The 17,603-nt window shown below is 40.8% G+C and overlaps 2 protein-coding genes across 3 annotated transcripts; both read right to left on the reverse strand.

The window, feature by feature from the left end:
• Positions 1-1,744: 1,744 nt before the first annotated feature.
• On the reverse strand, positions 1,745-6,799 carry LOC128122376 (olfactory receptor 10-like). Of its 2 annotated transcripts, XM_052757894.1 has the most exons (2): positions 5,880-6,799; positions 1,745-1,784 (listed from the first exon to the last, which is right to left on the reverse strand). In XM_052757894.1, exons 1-2 carry the CDS (start codon positions 6,797-6,799, stop codon positions 1,745-1,747), a joined length of 960 nt encoding a protein of 319 aa, XP_052613854.1. The 2 variants fall into 2 exon arrangements, with proteins under 2 accessions (XP_052613854.1, XP_052613855.1); XM_052757895.1 differs by lacking the exon at positions 1,745-1,784 and having other exon boundaries at positions 5,864-6,799.
• A 9,251-nt stretch (positions 6,800-16,050) lies between these two features.
• Positions 16,051-16,986, reverse strand: LOC128122232 (olfactory receptor 2Y1-like). Its single transcript, XM_052757605.1, has one exon. The coding sequence runs from the start codon at positions 16,984-16,986 to the stop codon at positions 16,051-16,053; it is 936 nt and encodes a 311-aa protein (XP_052613565.1).
• Between the last annotated feature and the right edge of the window lie 617 nt (positions 16,987-17,603).

Here is a 17,603-nt window from a genome sequence, read left to right on the forward strand (position 1 = left end):
TTCACTTCAATTGCTGTTGACCACACCCCTAATTCTCTACCTTATAACTTTGAGCATATATTTTTACATGTTGTGAGTAATCAAACTAGTGAGTAGCTGAATGGATCTTAGAGAAAGATGATTAGTAATAGAATGTTCATTTTTTAATTTAACATTTCTCTATCCTCAATCTAGGTAACCAACAGAGTGACATCCTGTGTTTATTATATAATGGAATATTTATTGATTCTGGGTTTAAATTGTGAAGCTGGTGTAACTCAACCAGTCAGTACTTACTCAGAGCTCAGGAACAGAAAGCATTGCATGACCATCTTCAATTTTCTTGGTTTCAAAAGTGATGTGTGTGATTCATCTGCATCTAGAGATGTTCTAGGGAGAACTGATATATTTCGCAGGATGCTGGCCTTGGATGAGAGCTCTTGTCTGGAGAACTTACTTATTTTTAATGTTTATTCATGACTCCCTTTCCAGGGAAGAGTTTTCTCACTTGTGCTCATAACCTAAGGGATGGCAGTGTCTTCCCAGTGTACCCTGTAGCCTCCCTTACCAGAGAGACAAGGAAGAAGCTGGAGTATTATCAAACCTCCTCTTAGCTTAGTGCATCACGCATGCCCTGGGGAAATTGTCAAAGACTCCTCAGTAGCAGCAAAGAAAAATTGTTTGGCAAGAATGGCCTTGGAGATGTCTGAGTCCCAGTGTGGCAATTACAACTAGCGGATGGGTTCTGTAAGACGTCAAATGTAATCTTCAGTTCTCTATATTCCCAATATGCTGCCAATCAAATTCTATATAGTATCCCCATAATATGACTTTTTACCCTTATCATTTTACCCTCTGAGATTCCTCAGACTGCATTCACTTTCATTTCCTTTCTTTATGTCCTTGACCAATCAGGCCAAATTGCCAGTCCCTTCTGAAGTGTACTGTGTTGACCACACCTCATATTTTTCTCACAGTCTGGTTTATATGCATCAATGACCTAATTGAGTGTTTCCTTAAGGAAAGTCTGTTTTATATCTCTCTCATACACAAATAACACTATTGTCCTAGGTTACTTTCAATGTCGGTGGTAAAGCACCATGGTCAAAATCCACTTAGGAAAATAAGGGTTTGTTTGATCTTACAACTCCTATGTTATAGTCCAACACTGAGAGAAGTCAGCTCAGGAACTCAAGGCAAGAATCTGGAGGCAAGAATTGAGGCAGATGCCATGGAGGGATGCCCCTTACTGGCTTGCTTCCCATGTTTTGCTTAGTTTGCTTTTTATCTCATTCAGGTCCACCTGCCTGCGGGGCCAGTGCACTGCCCACGGTGCTGGGCCTCCTACATCAATCACCAATCCAGAATGTCCCCACAGACTTTCCTACAGGAAAATATGACGGAGCCATTTCTTCAATTGATGTTTTCTCTTCCCAGATGACTCCAGCTTGTGTCAGGTTTACAAACAAAACAAGACAAAACAAAACAAAAAACAAAACTCACAAACTTCACATTTATATTTTTTCCATTGTTTGTTTTTATCAATAACAAACTCAAAAACAATATTTCATCAATATATTCCAGTTTATGTACTGAAAAATTAACATGATTCTACTCAGTGTAGAGAGTTAATTTTTTTTTTTTTTAGTTTTTTTCAAAAACTTTAATATTTCTACCAAGTACCTAAATTTTACAACCATGACTTCTGGTATGTAATTAATCTAAAAAGGATATATTTGTATCTAAAATAATGCTTCACATATATCTAATCAGCTGAACTTCGTTTTGTTTTGTTTTGTTTTTTGAGATAGGGTTTCTCTGTGTAGTTTTGGTGCCTGTCATGGATCTCGCTCTGTAGACCAGGCTGGCCTTGAACTCACAGAGATCCTCCTGGCTCTGCCTCCTGAGTGCTGGGATCAAAGACGTGCGCCAAAGCTGCCCAGCAAGCTGAACTACTTTTTGAAAACCTTTTTATTGATTCTTTATGGATTGCACACCATGCATCCTGATCCCATTCATCTCCCTCTCCCCTCAGTTCTTCCCTCTGCCCTTGCAAGAACCCATGAAACAAAATTTAAAAGTAAAATAGAAAAACCAAAACACAAAACCAAAGCTACAAAAGAAAAACTAGTAAAAATTCTCTCCGTGGAAGCTGTAGTGTGGCCCAGTGAGTCACACAGTAAACCCTTTCGTCCACACATCTTCACTTGTAAGTGTTCATTGCAATAAGTCATTGGTCTGGTTTGAGCCCTCTGACTTCTGCTGCACCCTTGATACTGGCTCTCACTGGACTCCTCTTGGGTATCCTATTGTTGCCTTGTGTCATGGAGATCCTGCAGCTTTGAGTCTGCAGGTAGAGCTCCTTCTCATGCAGCAGCAGTTCATAGATGAGGTGGATGTTGGGTTGGGCTACTGGATTGGTCATCATTCCAGCTTTCCCTCATTGTCCCCATCAAGGTGAGCTCTCTGGCACTGCCCCAGCTAATTACCCAATGTAGAAGACAGCAGGGAAGCAGGGCCGGTTCTCCTGCCCTGATACCCTCGGGTCAGGTTCACCTACATTCATACCACCAGGGCCAGCATACAGTTTTGCCCAGGTGAGGTGCAGAGTCAGCTCTCCAGATGCTGCACTTGATGAGGGGCAAGGCCAGCTCTTCCATTCTTGTGACCCGGGGGGCAGCAAGGGCAGGGGTGGGAAAGGGCATATTTTGTGTGAGGGGAGCAGGGATATCTTTTCTGCTCTCACGCGTGCAGGCCTGGCTCACCTGTGTACCTGCCAACAGGATCAGCTCTAGTGTGTCTCCAGGTAAGATGCCCTGCCCACTCTCATGTGCTACAGCTGGTCAGGGGTAGAGCCATCTCTCCTACTCTCAGTGTGCCTGGGGCTAGCTCTCTCACCTGCTGCAGGTGGCAAGGGGTGAGGGTAGAGAGGGCGTGTTTTCCACACCCATGCCACCACATGGCAGATGACTGGGGACAGGGTCAATTCTCCTGCTCTCATGCTGCTGGGCTAGCTCACCTGGGCCCCTGACAACAGGGTCATCTCTGGTGCCCAGGAGAGGTGCAGGGCCTCTAGCCAGTGAGGAGGCGGGGCCAGCTCTGTGCAGCCCTATCCTTACTGTTTTCTGTGGTAATAGGAGCCACAGACAAAAACACAGACTGAGGATGTGGCAGGGCCACAGACTGAGACATGATTCCTGGCCTGGAGGAATCCATGGCCCTGAGTGGGAGTCCAGGCTACTCAGATCTTCATATGCCCAGTAGCCTGGCCACACGTGGTGGTCCAGTTCGTTGACATCCCTGTGGCCCTTATGATGGGCCATGGACATCAATACAGAACCCAGCTATAGTTGAACCGTGGACCCAGACATGGTCCTTGGCAGCAGCCCAGGCCAGATATCACCATGGTCCAGGTTGGTAGTGCTGGTCATGCAGATTGGTGTGGACTCAATGGCAATGTGGCCCTTGAACCCCCACATGGTCTCAGGTGTGGACCCAGATTCTGGGCATCCATATGGCTTTCAATGGCAATAGCATCCTCTGACATCAATGCAGACCCTGGCTGAGGCAGGGCCACTGACGCAGACATCAACATAGTCACAGGTACTAGCCCAGACTCCACATGTCCACAGGGTCCTTGGTAATAACAGGAGCCATGGACATCAACATAGACTTCCACAGCTGTATCCGGGCCATGGACTACTGTGGAGGACAAACTCCATGGCCCTTGGTAGCAGTGAAGACTCAGACATCTCCATGTCCCTGGGTGTCTACCTCAGCTCATTCTTCACTGCCTCTTCAGATCTGTCTCTCTTCCTAGCACATGAACCATGCTGCCTCCTCCCCTCTCCCATTTTGCTACTCTGTGCTCACCATAATGGTGACTGACTGCCCAGAACCAGAGGTGCCTGGCAAGCTTGTTGGTGAATTCTAGGTTTCTAGCCCTGGGGTGGAGCTGCGTTTGTCCTGCACAGCCTGCTAGGCCTAGAAACACCAAGTGGCTCATGGGTGAATTCTTCCCAACCAAGGTCCCTTCTATGATTTAAAATTTTAATAATCAAAATTATCTGTACACACTTAAGGAATCATAACACAATGCAAGAAAACAGCTGTAGATTACAAGTTTTTAAAATCCTGACAATCTTTCTTACATATTTAAGAGTCATTTTCTCCATCAGGGATATGATTATGTGGATAACCTATAATGATGTTTGAGGATTAATGAAAATATATGCAGATGCCTGGATTGGTAAAAATTCATTAAGAGGAAGACTTCAGGGTAAGATGCCAGACTAGAGGCTGCGTCAGTTTGAGGTGCTAAAGGAGAGTTAGAAAAATCAAAACTAAAAAGAAACTTTATCTCACAGGTAATTTTAAGCATCTATTGTCAAAATCCATGCACACTGGAATTTGAATCAAGCCATTACGTGACCTGGATACTGAAACTGAGCTATAGGTTTTAATGTGTGAGGTTCAGGTTTTCAGTCTTGATTTGGTCTCATCTCTCCTTTCTATGCTTTCATGTCTCCATTTTGGAACAAGAATATTCATACTTTGTTATTGTGTGTTGGAACTGTATAAAATCTTCTTGTTTTTGAGACAGAGTTTCTCTGTATAGCTTGTGGCTATCCTGAAACTCACTGTGTAGACCAGGGTGGCTTCGAACTCACAGAGATCTGCCTGTGTCTGCCTCCTCAGAGTGCTGGGATTAAAGGCATGTGCCATCACTGCCCAGCTCTAAATACTTTTTCAATGTTTACAATGGCTCATAGCCAAGAGTTTGCTTTGAGTCTCACAGGAGAAGTTTAACTTGACCTTTTGAACAATTCTAGAATTGTTAAGATTAACGGGACTCCTGGAGACAGACTGAATATGTGCTTGGGTGTCAAGCTGACCATGGGTAGACCTATAGCGGTCGGTCTTCTTTGACAACTTGACTAGATTTGAGACACATCTTTGGATGCTTCTGTGAATACATTTTCCTGGGAGAATGAACGTGACAAGGTCCATGGACTTGGCAGGTTGGGAAGAATAAAAGGGAAAAATGAGGAAGCCAGCAGAGTGCCTGTATTTCTGCTCTCTCTGCTTCCTGGCCGACCATGATGTGAAGCTGCTGTGCTTGTGTATGTCCTCCCCTTCATGACAGACTGAACCTCCTGAAGCCATGTGCAAAATGAATCTTTACTTCAAGTTTCCTGATCATTTGGTCCTAACAATGAAAAAAGTAACTGACATACAGAGACATTGATCACATGTTACTGATAGATTATTGTCATTAAGTCAAATTATTTTTATTTGTTACCGTCCTCTTTGACTCAGAGAAACGTTTCCATTGCTTGGGATGGAGTTTGTGCAACTTTCCTGTCATGCTTTTTTCACACTCTTAGAGACACAGTAAAGTCACAATCAAGTAATATGAAATTATCTGTGCTCAAGGAATGAGTAGCTAGGGAAGGGCAAATTGTGAGATAATTCTTTAGATTTTGAGTATGAAACGCTTTTTCATATTTTCCTCTTAAAGCCATAGCAGTGAACTCATGTACTTTGCATTAAGACTTGGTGCCTCTGCTGGGGCACCTGTTGGGAATCAGGTAATGACACATTTACTGAGCCTTTCCTCACTCTGAGATGTTCACAATTCCTACACTCTCTGCATGTAGCTAGAACACACCATCTTCCCAAGCCTTCTTTACAATGTTGTGATATAAGGCAACTTTCATTCTCTGACACTGACATAGAAAGAGCCTCAAGAGATCCCCAACCTCTCCAATAGGAAGACACTAAAACTCTGAGGTCTACTGAAGGCTGTTTACTAGTGACCAATGGTCCTAGAACAGACTATGAAAGCTCTAACAGAAAAATGAGCTGGTCCTTCTTCCCCATCTTACCCGGAGTCTGTGCCTTTTCCTAACACCTTCCACAGAGCCCCCTTCACATCCTTGTTCCTCAGGGTGTAAATCAGAGGGTTGAGCATGGGGGTGATGATAGTATAAAAAAGAGCAACAAACTTTCCATCACTCTCTGAATATGTGTGAGTGGGTTGAAGGTACGTATAGATGGCTGAGCCATAAAACAGAGAAACCACAAGCATGTGGGATCCACAAGTTCCAAAAGCCTTTCTGCGCCCAGCTGTTGACTTTACCTTCAGCACTGCCCTGGCAATGTGAGCATAGGAGCCCAGGATGAGTGTTGCAGGGAAGACTAAGATTATTGTTCGAGCCACAAACATCTTGGCCTCTGTTCCTTTTGTTTCCTCACAAGCCAACTTCAGGAATATGGGCATCTCACAGAAGAAGTGATTCAGTCGATGGCCACAGAGAGGCATGGCCATCATGAGGCCTGTCTGAATCAGAGAATTCACAAGGCCCCCTACCCAGGAGGAGATAGCCAGGGCCTGACACAGCTGAGGGTGCATGATGGTGGTGTAGTGCAGTGGACGGCACACGGCAGCGTAGCGGTCAAAGGCCATCACCCCCAAGAGCACACACTCTGTGGAAGCCAGAGCAAGAAAAATAAGGAGCTGGGCCACACACCTTCCATAGCTGATGGTCCTGTCAAGTCCATGAAGGTTGATCAGGAGCTGGGGCACAGTGCTGGTGGTGTAGCAGAGATCCAGGAAGGAGAGGTGGGAGAGGAAGAAGTACATGGGTGTTTGCAGTCGAAGGTCCAGTCTTGCAAGAGCGATGATGGATGTGTTTCCAAAGAGAGTGAAGGAGTAGCAAATTGAAATGATGACGAAAAAGACAAGCTCCAGGTGAGGCCAATCTGAGAAGCCCACTAAAAAGAAGGCCTTGTCTGAACTGGAGTTGAAGGTTCCCATAGCCTTTGACCAGCACACACATCGAACAATTCAGTGCTTCCAATGAGGAGGATGGCTTTGAACATTACATCCTAAATACTACGGATTCATGGATTGTATTTTCCATGTTGCTATTTAGTTCCACCTATCCAGTTATCTTTCTCTTTTTGTCTTTAGTTATGAGACATCCCTGTTAAGATGGTGTCCCCTTTGCTTCAGTTCTAGTTCTGATCATTTGTATCATGACTTTATTGAGACCACTCAACCCTGGGGATTCAATATTTCCATGTCTGGAAGGAGAGATGATGTTTTACCATAGTCACAACACTGAGGCATGGTTTCAAATGCAGTCACGGGGAAGCTGCTTTTAAAATTTAATGTGGGATTGGAGATGCATCTCATAGGTGAAGTGCTTCTCTAGTATATGCTACTTCCTGATTTTGTGCTCTAAAAAACAGTACCAGTCAATCAATAAATCTCTTGTGTACCTCTGTTGTTCTTTTTGCTTATCATCTTGGTCTACTTGACAGGGTGTTTCAGTAGATGAAGACTCAAGAATAACCAGGCTGAGATCACATATTTTCCCTTTGGTATTCATTTACTTCCTCCTGTGTAGTAAATATTGTCATTGCACCTTTCTGGACTCCCAGCTCACACAGCTTCCATCTGCCACAAAGGATTGAAAAGTGTAGATCCCTTTAGAGGAAAAATTTAATTTTTATTGTCGATGTTCAATGTCACAAATCAGCATGGCAGACACTCTACTTTTCCCCTCTGATTAATTCATTCCTGAAATTACCAGAAAGAGCTGTTTTCTCCCCACAAGCCAAAACTTCATTGTACACTTTCTCTCCAGAAATTTTCACACTCTGTGAAAACCTCTTCTATGCTATTGTTCAGTGAGATCTTTGCGGGGTATAGAACACAGTGAGTTTTAAAAATGAAGGAACCACCATCATTTTTTTTTTAACTTGGTGAATCAGTTTTCTTCATTTTAACATTTCTTTTCGAGTATTTATTTTATTTTTGAGATTATAATATAATTACACTATTTCCTTCCTTTCCTTTCTCAAAACTCTCCTTGCTCTCATTCAAATTCATGGCCTCCTTTTCATTAATTGTTGCTACATGAATATGTGTACATGTGTATGTATTCCTAAATATAACCTGCTCAGTCTGTATAATGTTACTTGTGTGTGTGTGTGTGTTTTCAGGACTGACCATTTGGTATTGGATAGCCAGTTGGTGTGTTATTTCCCAGGGAAGACTATTTCTTCCACCACCATCAGTCAGGAGTTGCTGTAGTTCTTTGTTGGGCTGAGGCCTCGTGGGGCTTCCCCAATCCACATTCATCTATTGTCCTCCTTCATCTCACGTTTAAGGAGTCACGTTGTTGAGACTTTTAGGGTGTAACTTCTGACACAGTCTCACAGGAAGCTTCAGGATTCTCTGGTTCTCATATTCTTTCTGCTCTCTCTTCCACCATAATGTTCTCTGAGCCTTAGGTATGAGAGTACTCTTATAGATGTATGCTTCGCACTGTCAATTTTTAAAAAGTTCCACTACAAACGTCTATGACTTCTCTTAGACCACAATCACTTGAGATTATTTGTTAAGGGACAGTATGCAGAAATCCTAATTGGAAACAAACTCTTCTTGACGTATAGTCATAAACACGCCAAATAAATTGCAGTCTTCTAAAATAAATAGTGTCATACCTTATGGAATAGAAGATGCACTCAGTGTTACTTCCATTCATAACATTTAGTAGATCTCATGTAACTTGTTGATGGAAACATTTGATTCTCCTTCAAATCTCATGAAAATCCATTTCCATGAGGAACCCTGAAAATTCACAGGAACGTCCTTTAATATGCCAGTGGGTTACACATCAAAGCTTGTTTTCTTTCCAGGTTGTGATTTCTCACAGTAGAAATCACAATTGGGAATGGAGAGCTGGCTCAGAGGCTAAGAATGTGTACTGCTCTTGTAATACTGGAGTGTGGTTCCTACTATCTATGTTAGGTGGGTCACAACCAACCATAAGTTCAGATTCAGGGATATAATACTCCTCTGGCCTACACTGGCACCAATGGCCATACATCCATACTCATACCCATACACGTAATTGAAAATAAAACAAGTCATTAATAATAAAAATAGGACATAAGAAAGCTTATCAGATAAGATTAAAAAAACAATTAATTAATGGAAATTAATTAATTTAATTTCCTCTGCTCAATATGAGAAAATTTGCCAAATTAGCATCTTCTCATCATTTATTAGAAGGTTCTCAATGCTCCATTGTGATTACAGGAAAGTCTGACAATCCAACCAACAATTGGCAAGAACTCTGCTTGAGAAGTAGGTGTTTTTTTTTTTTTTTCGGAGACATGGTTTCTCTGTGTAGCTTTGCGCCTTTCCTGGAACTCACTTGGTAGCCCAGGCTGGCCTCGAACTCACAGAGATCCGCCTGGCTCTGCCTCCCAAGTGCTGAGATTAAAGGCGTGCGCCGCCACCACCGCCCGGCGAGAAGTAGGTGTTTTTAATTGAGTTTTCTAGATTAGAAAAAGACATCATAAGACAACCACGATAACCTTCGCTCCTGTTTAAAGATCTGCCATATGGCAAAGATGCCCAGTTTGCTTTCTTCTTTGCAAAAAGCCAAAACTCGGACAAAATGCTGAAGTTTGCAAGAGGAGAGACTATGGATTGGTCAGGAGTAAACTTGAACATGAAGTTGAAATGGAGCTGTCTCTAACTGGCAGCTGTACTTCGACCTTCAACTCTGTCCTCTCACTCAGATGTCATAAGGTGATCTCTCAGTAGGAGTCAAAAATATTTTTACATTAACCAAATGGTTGACTGTAGTGGTTTGGAGCATTCCAACTCTTCCTAATGCTTGTTCAAATCAATATAAATTAAAAAAAAATTTTTCATTCCTATTCTTTATTTTCCTGGCAAATATAAGACATTTTGACACTTGCATACTTGATTTTCTGTAACACAAATGCCAGTGATTACCTGCAGTCAAGTCTATGTTCTTTGTGTGTGTACATGCATGTCTATATGTAGTCTCATGATCTCTGTAAATAATTCACCAATAAGAACCATATTTATTCCCCCAAACCACATAGTACTACATCCTTCATTTGCCCACTGATTTAATGTGTAGTTATTAGAATCACATTCAAGTAAAATAGGTTATTTTATATTTGAGCAGAAGTTCCAGAAATTATTCTCTAGTCATCTTCAGTGTTAGAGAACACATTTTATAATTTGAGTCTAATTTACGTCTTCCTTTTGTACCTGCATATGTAACTTTCTCATTAACATTTGGGACGCTAACTCACTATTAAACCTTACCAGGTACCAAAGCATTCCTCTATCAACTCCTCATCACCGTCTGTATGTTTTTCTGCAAATTGAGTCATACTTTGACCTGGACCATATCTCATTCACACTAGAAACCATGCAGTCGCCCATTCTACACTACAGGTTTTTACAGTGATCTTCAAAACTCTTGAACACTCAAAATATCACAACAACTTTCAGAGCAATACCAGCTACCCAGAGTTTGAATCCAGGCAGAGTATTAGACATTCAAAGACTAAATTAATAAATTGATTGTTTTAACTTGTCTCAGCCAATCGTTTGATTTAGAGTACATTCCCTCCCTCTGTATATTCTTACAACAAATCTTCCTTGCTGTGTTGTCTACTGGCCACACCTCTCTTCTTCATCACCTGGTTCTGATATGTGCAATTTACTTAGCTTATTGGAGCCTTGGATTTTTCAGATTTGAGTTTTATAAAAGATTTAAAAATTATTTTAAATCGACACTTCATATTAAAAAATACTTATTACTTTAACTGTGTGCAGTTGGGATAAATACATGCAAATGAGACTATTTTTGCATGCTGTGTCTGGTGAAGTAAGTAGACAGGTGACAGAGAAAGAAACCCTATCAGCAGTGAAACATAACTTCAGTGTCCTTAAGCCAGTTGTCCATCAGAGTGGAGTCCCGTGTTGCTTGTGTAATGGGATATTTATAGCCTGATTTTCATCTGTGAAGCTAGAGTAACTCACCTGGTCAGTACTCACCCAAGGACTAGGAAAAGAAACCACCCTGTTAACAGCCCGAATTCTATTGGCTTCAAAGGCAAGTGTGAGACCCACTTGGGACTGACTACATAAGAGATGTTCAAGGTGGCTATGTCCCTCTGTGGCCCTGAATTCTTTCCTGAAGTAGAGGTCTTGAACAAGAGCTCCTGTCCCGGAGATCACCATTTCACATAGTTCTGCACAAGAAAAGAAGTTGCTGATGCTGGTAGCCCAGGGAGTGACAGTATCCTTGCAATGCCCTCCAACCTCCCTTCGGTTGGTTAACTGAGAATTGAAAGGATCTGGTGTATTACCAAATCACCCCAGGACACTAAGTTTTTAGTGCACCACACATGCCCTGGGGACATTACCAAGGCCTCCATGGTAGCAACAAAGAAAGAATCATTTGCCAGGTTGGCCTTGGAGATTTGTGGGCCCCAATGAGGCAATTACATTTAACCAATGGGCTTTCCATGATCCACCTTGAATTATCAATTCCCTCGGTTCTTCATATACTGCCCAAATGAAACAGTTGTATCAACATCCTCAGCATGCCTCTTCTTACATGACTCTGCCCTGTAAGCCATGTAGGGGAAGACACTCCTCATGCTTCCCCTAATTTGACAACAGTCCTATTAGCCTTCACCCACCAGAACACATTCCATGACTCCCTTGGGAGTGATCATAGGCTGTCCGTCACTTAAATCTTTTCCTTCTCTGGACTCTTCATGTAGTACTCATGTATTCTATTTATAGGAATCATTAATCCAGTTAAATATTTATTTCCTTAATGAAGATTTTGATGTTTTAATTTCCGTTACAATGTTTGCTATGTGAATATTTATTTTTATCCCCAACAAAACTGGAAAAGATATTTCACCAATGTATCCTAAAATCATTTATTATACATTTCCTACTATTGCACATAATACAAGAAATTTTTATATTTTTGGTTGTGAGCCTAGCCTTTAATGGCTGAGCCATCTCTCCAGCTCCAGGAAATTTTTGAAAATCAAAATTTTTTGTATCCACTTAAGGAATCATAGTACAATACAAAGAAAATGATCTATCATTGCAAAATTTCCAACCATAGAACATTTTCTTGACATGTGTATGCCTCAGATTCCCAACTAGTAAATGATTTAGTGTGACTTACCTACATTGTTTATGAATTGATGGCAACATATGGGAGGTGACTTTTGTATTTAGTTAACACTTTTTTCAGTGGGAATTAGTGTTATTCTAGTAATAAAATTTATTTGGTGCCTTTTTGCCTGAAGAGTACAGAAAGTATTATCTCCAATGATATCCAGCTCTAAGGATAGTCACAGTCTGGTGAAATTCAGACCTCCTATGAGATAATTACCCTAAGGAAGGAAGTAAACTAACCCATACTTCCATCCCAAGTCCCTTCAGCAGATAAGAGCACTTGCTGTTCTTGCAGAGGACTGCAGTTCTGTTCCCAACATCCATGTTAGGCAGATCATAACTACCTGTAACTCCAGCTCCAGGGGATTTGACACAGTCTTCTGGCCCCCACAGGTATACACATATGTGGCATACACACACACACACACACACACACACACACACACACACACACACACACTCACATACACATGCTTGCACACACACATAAATAAAAATCATTTGAAAATAAGGTGTTTTTATGATCATTTAGTGATGTCATATAAAATGCAAATATTTAAAGTCTACAATTCAATGGTTTTTAGTTTGTTCCCTGAGTTGTATATTTATCACTTCAGGTTTTCTTTTGGGAAGTGGTGAAAATATTCTGAAGTGATAAATACACAATAGTTTAAAAATATGTTTTTAAAAGTTTGGTTTCATTACATACAAGGAAAATTTGAATCAAAACTACAATGAGAGATCATCTCACTCTAATTTTAATGACATTCCTAAAACAAGCAAAACATTAAATCCTGGTGAAGACACAGAGAAAAAGGAAATCTGACAGATGGTAGGAATGCAAATTAGTACAGACATTAGGACGAACGGTGTGCATGTTCTTTTAAAGACTGGATTTATTACAGATCTATCACACGATCCAGGTATCCTACTTCTGGATGTATATCCAATGGATCTGAATCAGCATCCAAAGAGATACACACTTACTGTGTTTGTTGTGATACAGTTCACAGTAGTCAAGGTGTAGCATCACTCTGCATACCAACCAATGGATGGATGAAAAAGAAAAGGTTCAATATATGCATAATATAATGTTATTCAGTCACAAAGATGAATGAAATTCTGTCATTTAAGTAGAATTGATGAATTGAAGCTACTGTATTAGTTAAGGCAGGCATAGAAAGACAAGAGTCACATATTCTCTCATATGTTGATGCTAAAAACATTGACCTGAATGGAAATTAGTGATTACTGGAGTTGGCTAAGAGTGGAGGGGGAGTGTAGATGGAAGAAGGATTTTATAAGTTCATTTATATTCATGTGTTGAAATATCATATTGAGCCAAATAAACATGTAAAATTAACGTTAACCAAAGCTAGAACAAATTTGAAAAAACAATTTATACAATGATTGGCAAGAAGTAAACATTAATAAAAATTAGTTGTATCTCCTCGTGTAAGGGTGCATAGAAAAGAGATCGAAACATTGACAAAAATATTAAAGAGGTTATTATGAGTGATTAGATCTTAGAACTTTAAATATATATATATATATACATATACATATATTCTAAATTACTCTAATGTATTTCCTTACCTCATCTTAAAAGCACTTTAAGGAGTGAGACTGTATCTCAGCATTAGTGTATCTACCATATCAAGTTATAAAAATTCAGTGCTCAGAACCACCAAAAATATATTCTTGTGTCTGCTAATGAGATGCTATGAAATTATCTCATTGTCCTGCTAATTTGCATTTCATTGATTATATGGAGATGAGAACATCTTTTTGCATGGTTTTATTTTCCATTTCATTTTCTTCTTTAATTACCTGCTTATATTTTTTTCAACCATATTAAGATACTTGTACTTTTCTGAAAGAGTTTTAGGACATTGATTGGGCACATTGTAAGTCCTCATTTCTAGCTTGTTTTATTTTTTTACTTTATTTATTTATTTAGAAAGAAAACTCACTAATGCCTCTAATCCTAATCTCTTCTTTATGTTTTGAGGCTTAACAATTACAACTACAACAACAAATTGTATCTCTGGGAGAAAGGAGAGAGGATGGTTAACAGATACTAGGGTTTAGTTTGGTGGTGGAAATAACATCTCTCTACATAGAAACTTAACTATGATTTACAATATTGTCTCCTTCAAAATAGTGAGTAGAGAAGATTTTGAATGCTGACAATACAGAGGAATGATACATGTTTGAGGTTATAGATGTGCCAGTTACTCAGAGCTAATCATTACAGATGTCTGTCTATTGTAACATTGCCATGGGCTTCATAAATATTGAAGGAGTTGATGCTGAGTTATGCCAAAAAATGCTTACAAGGAATCTTATTTATTTCACGCTGAAATCATTAGAGAAAACAAAATTTCACAAAGAGGCATTTAGACTGTCTTTTCCTACAAAAAATTAACTATAGAGATCCTTTGGAGGGGGTTGACATCACTTCCCTAATGTGGGGAAATAGCCTTAACCACAAGGTTGTCCAAGATAAGACTTTAGTGTACCCAAATAAATAAGCTATTTGAAATAACAATTATCTTACACTAGGCTTAAACCCACCCCTAATATGCCTCTTAGAGATATCCCTATCCTACCTGAGAGATGCATTTGCTTTATAATTCCTTCATGTATTACTTATTCTTTGTTTAAAAACATATAAAAACATTTTGCTTTATAGTAATTTTCTTAGGATTTTATTGTTTTATGAATATCCCAGTGTATATAGAAATTTATTAAAATGTCTATGGGCTTTCTCTTGTTAGTCTTTTATTAATTTATGTATTATACTCAGTCAAATAACTATAAAAATATTAGGGACTCTCCCCTTCTTATGGATGCTTATTATGTATTTTTTAATTGAAAAATATAAATTACCTCCAAGATAAGGCCATATAACATAATATTCTATATGTTCTTCTTAAGGTTTTAAGATCTGCCTTGAGTCAAAATAATGTCTGAGAATGGAACTTAGAAGCTTATTTAGAAGGACATACACACTTCGATAGACATCCAATCTTTAAACACACGGAAAAGGGAAAAGGGCTGGTGAGATGATAAGGGATCCACACAGTGCAATAAACTGACTCCTACAAGTTGTTCTCTGATCTAAACACACACACACACACACACACACACACACACACACACACACACACACACAAACAATAAGTAAATAAATGTAAAACAAGGCATTAAATAGATGGGAAAAATGACAACGGCAGACTATGAAGAGTCCATTGTCTCTTTGAAGTTCCTACATCTGCCTGTTCAGGAACCTTCTGGCTCTGTTTTCTTCTTCTGTATACCACCCCCTCATGGATCATTCTGTGTGTGCTCATGTCTTCTCTATTCTCTTTCCTCTTACGTGAAAGTCTTCATGTCACTCAGCCTCCTGGCACGGTTTCCTCGTGCAGCTGGAGAGACTATGATGCTTCTTTGTGTATAACCATCCTAACGGCACTGCCTTTCATAGCTACAACTCTACCAATGGCCATGACCTCCTTATCCCTCCATGGAACATTAGCCACTGGAAGGTCAGTGGTGTAACTTCTACTAGGGAATGTAGTTACAGAATCTAAGGTGTTTGAGACTATAGCTAGCATGGAAATCCAATGGTGAATTCATGTCCTATGCCTTTGAGCAAAGGGTCATCTACATGACATCACACCAGAAATCAATCACTTTGGATGAGGTGATGTCATATATTAAGTCTTACTTCACTCTCAGAAATGCCTGTGATCCTCTACTCTCCATGCACAATTTAAACGCAAGCCCTTCCCAGTATTCTTGTGGAAAGTAGCTATATAGATCAGCATCTCCTTTTGCACACGGACCGTATACACTAACCTAGAAAGCATTGCAAAAGAACCCCTCCCCACTTCCAGATTCCTGGAAGAATAGTCCTGGAACCTTGAGGACTGTTTGTTACTAGTAAGCCTCAAAGGTGGGTTTCAGATTATGAGTGATATCACAGAGAATTATACGTATCCTGCTTCCCCCTCTTACACCACATCTGTGCTTTTCCCAAGCACCTTCCACAGAGCTCCCTTCACATCTTTGTTCCTCAGAGTGTATATTAAAGGGTTGAGAATGGGGGTGAGTATAGTATAAAAAACAGCAACGAATTTTCCCTCATTCTCTGAATATCGGTGGATGGGTTGGAGGTACGTGTATATGCCCGAGCCATAAAACAGAGAGACCACAATGAGATGGGACCCACAAGTTCCAAAAGCTTTTCTGCGTCCAGCCATTGACTTGATTCTCAGAATTGCCCTGGCAATGTGTCCATAGGAGCCTAAAATCAGTGCTGCAGGGAATATCAAGATGATTGTTCGAGCCACAAACATCTTGGCCTCTGTTCCGTTAGTGTCTTCACAAGCCAACTTCAGGAATATGGGCATCTCACAGAAGAAGTGATTCAGCCGATGGCTACAGAGGGGCATGGCCATAACAAGTCCTGTCTGGATCACAGAGTTCACAAGGCCGGCCACCCAGGAGGAGATGGCCAGTGTCTGACACAGCTGAGGGTGCATGATGGTGGTGTAGTGCAGTGGACGGCACACGGCAGCGTAGCGGTCAAAGGCCATGACCCCCAAGAGCAGACACTCTGTGGAGACCAAGGCAAGGAAAATGAGGAGCTGAGCCACACACCCTCCATAGCTGATGGTCCTGTCAAGCCCACAGAGGTTAATGAGAAGCTGCGGCACGGTGCTGGTGGTGTAGCAGAGATCCAGAAAAGAAAGATGGGAGAGGAAAAAGTACATGGGTGTGTGCAGTCTGAGGTCCAGCCGCGAGAGAACAATGATGGTGGTGTTGCCGAAGAGAGTCAGCAAATAGAAGACTAGAATAAAAACAAAGAGGAAAACTTCCAGTTGGGGAAAATCTGAGAAACCTACCAATATGAAGTCCTCCCCTAAGCTGGTATTGAAAGTCTTCATTGCCTTTCACTTGAGCAAAGAGTGGACATTCATGCAGAGCCTCCTATGAGCAGTATGTGTTAAAACATCCCCACAATTCCCTAAACACTCCAGAATTAGGCATCGCATTCTCTACTTTATTACCCAATTCCACTTTTCCCATACTGTTTTTCCTTTAGACAGGAAATCACTAGGTTAGGAACAAGTGGGTTGTGTTTGAACTCTCATTTTAGATGTTCTCTGATTTTATTCTTACCACTCAAGCATTTGCAAGGATCCCTCTGGCAACACTGGCTAGGCTCCCTTGTCTAAAGTTAGAGCCCAGGTATCCATCACCTCCCTCACAGCTTGAGGTTAGTATCCAAATGCACTAACATGGAGACTGCCTTTAGGCTCTAATGTGGACCTGGGGGTGTGGCTGACAAATGGAGCATTTATCTAGCACATGCAATTTTCTAGAGTCAACCTCCGTCACTGCCCTCCAAGACTTAATAGTAAAGAGATAAAACAGAATGTGTAAAGTGTAGCACCCATGTTTCTGCTTTTTTGCTGTTGTTGTTGCTGGTTTTGGTTGTTCCTCTTCTCTTTCTAGAAGGTGGAGTATTCTTACGGATCGAGACCCAGGACTAACAAGGCTA

Source organism: Peromyscus californicus, unplaced genomic scaffold, assembly GCF_007827085.1.
Source record: "Peromyscus californicus insignis strain IS unplaced genomic scaffold, ASM782708v3 Scaffold_3__1_contigs__length_106647218, whole genome shotgun sequence".
Classification (NCBI taxonomy): domain Eukaryota; kingdom Metazoa; phylum Chordata; class Mammalia; order Rodentia; family Cricetidae; genus Peromyscus; species Peromyscus californicus.

Excerpts from the sequence above, each read along its gene's own strand:
- LOC128122376 (XM_052757894.1), bottom strand. The coding sequence starts at position 6,799 with ATGGGAACCTTCAACTCCAGTTCAGACAAGGCCTTCTTTTTAGTGGGC. Across the intron at positions 1,785-5,879 it reads TGGAAGGTGTTAGGAAAAGG|CAAAAAACAAAACAAAACAA; the intron begins CACAGACTCCGG and ends GAAACCCTATCT.
- LOC128122232 (XM_052757605.1), bottom strand. The coding sequence starts at position 16,986 with ATGAAGACTTTCAATACCAGCTTAGGGGAGGACTTCATATTGGTAGGT.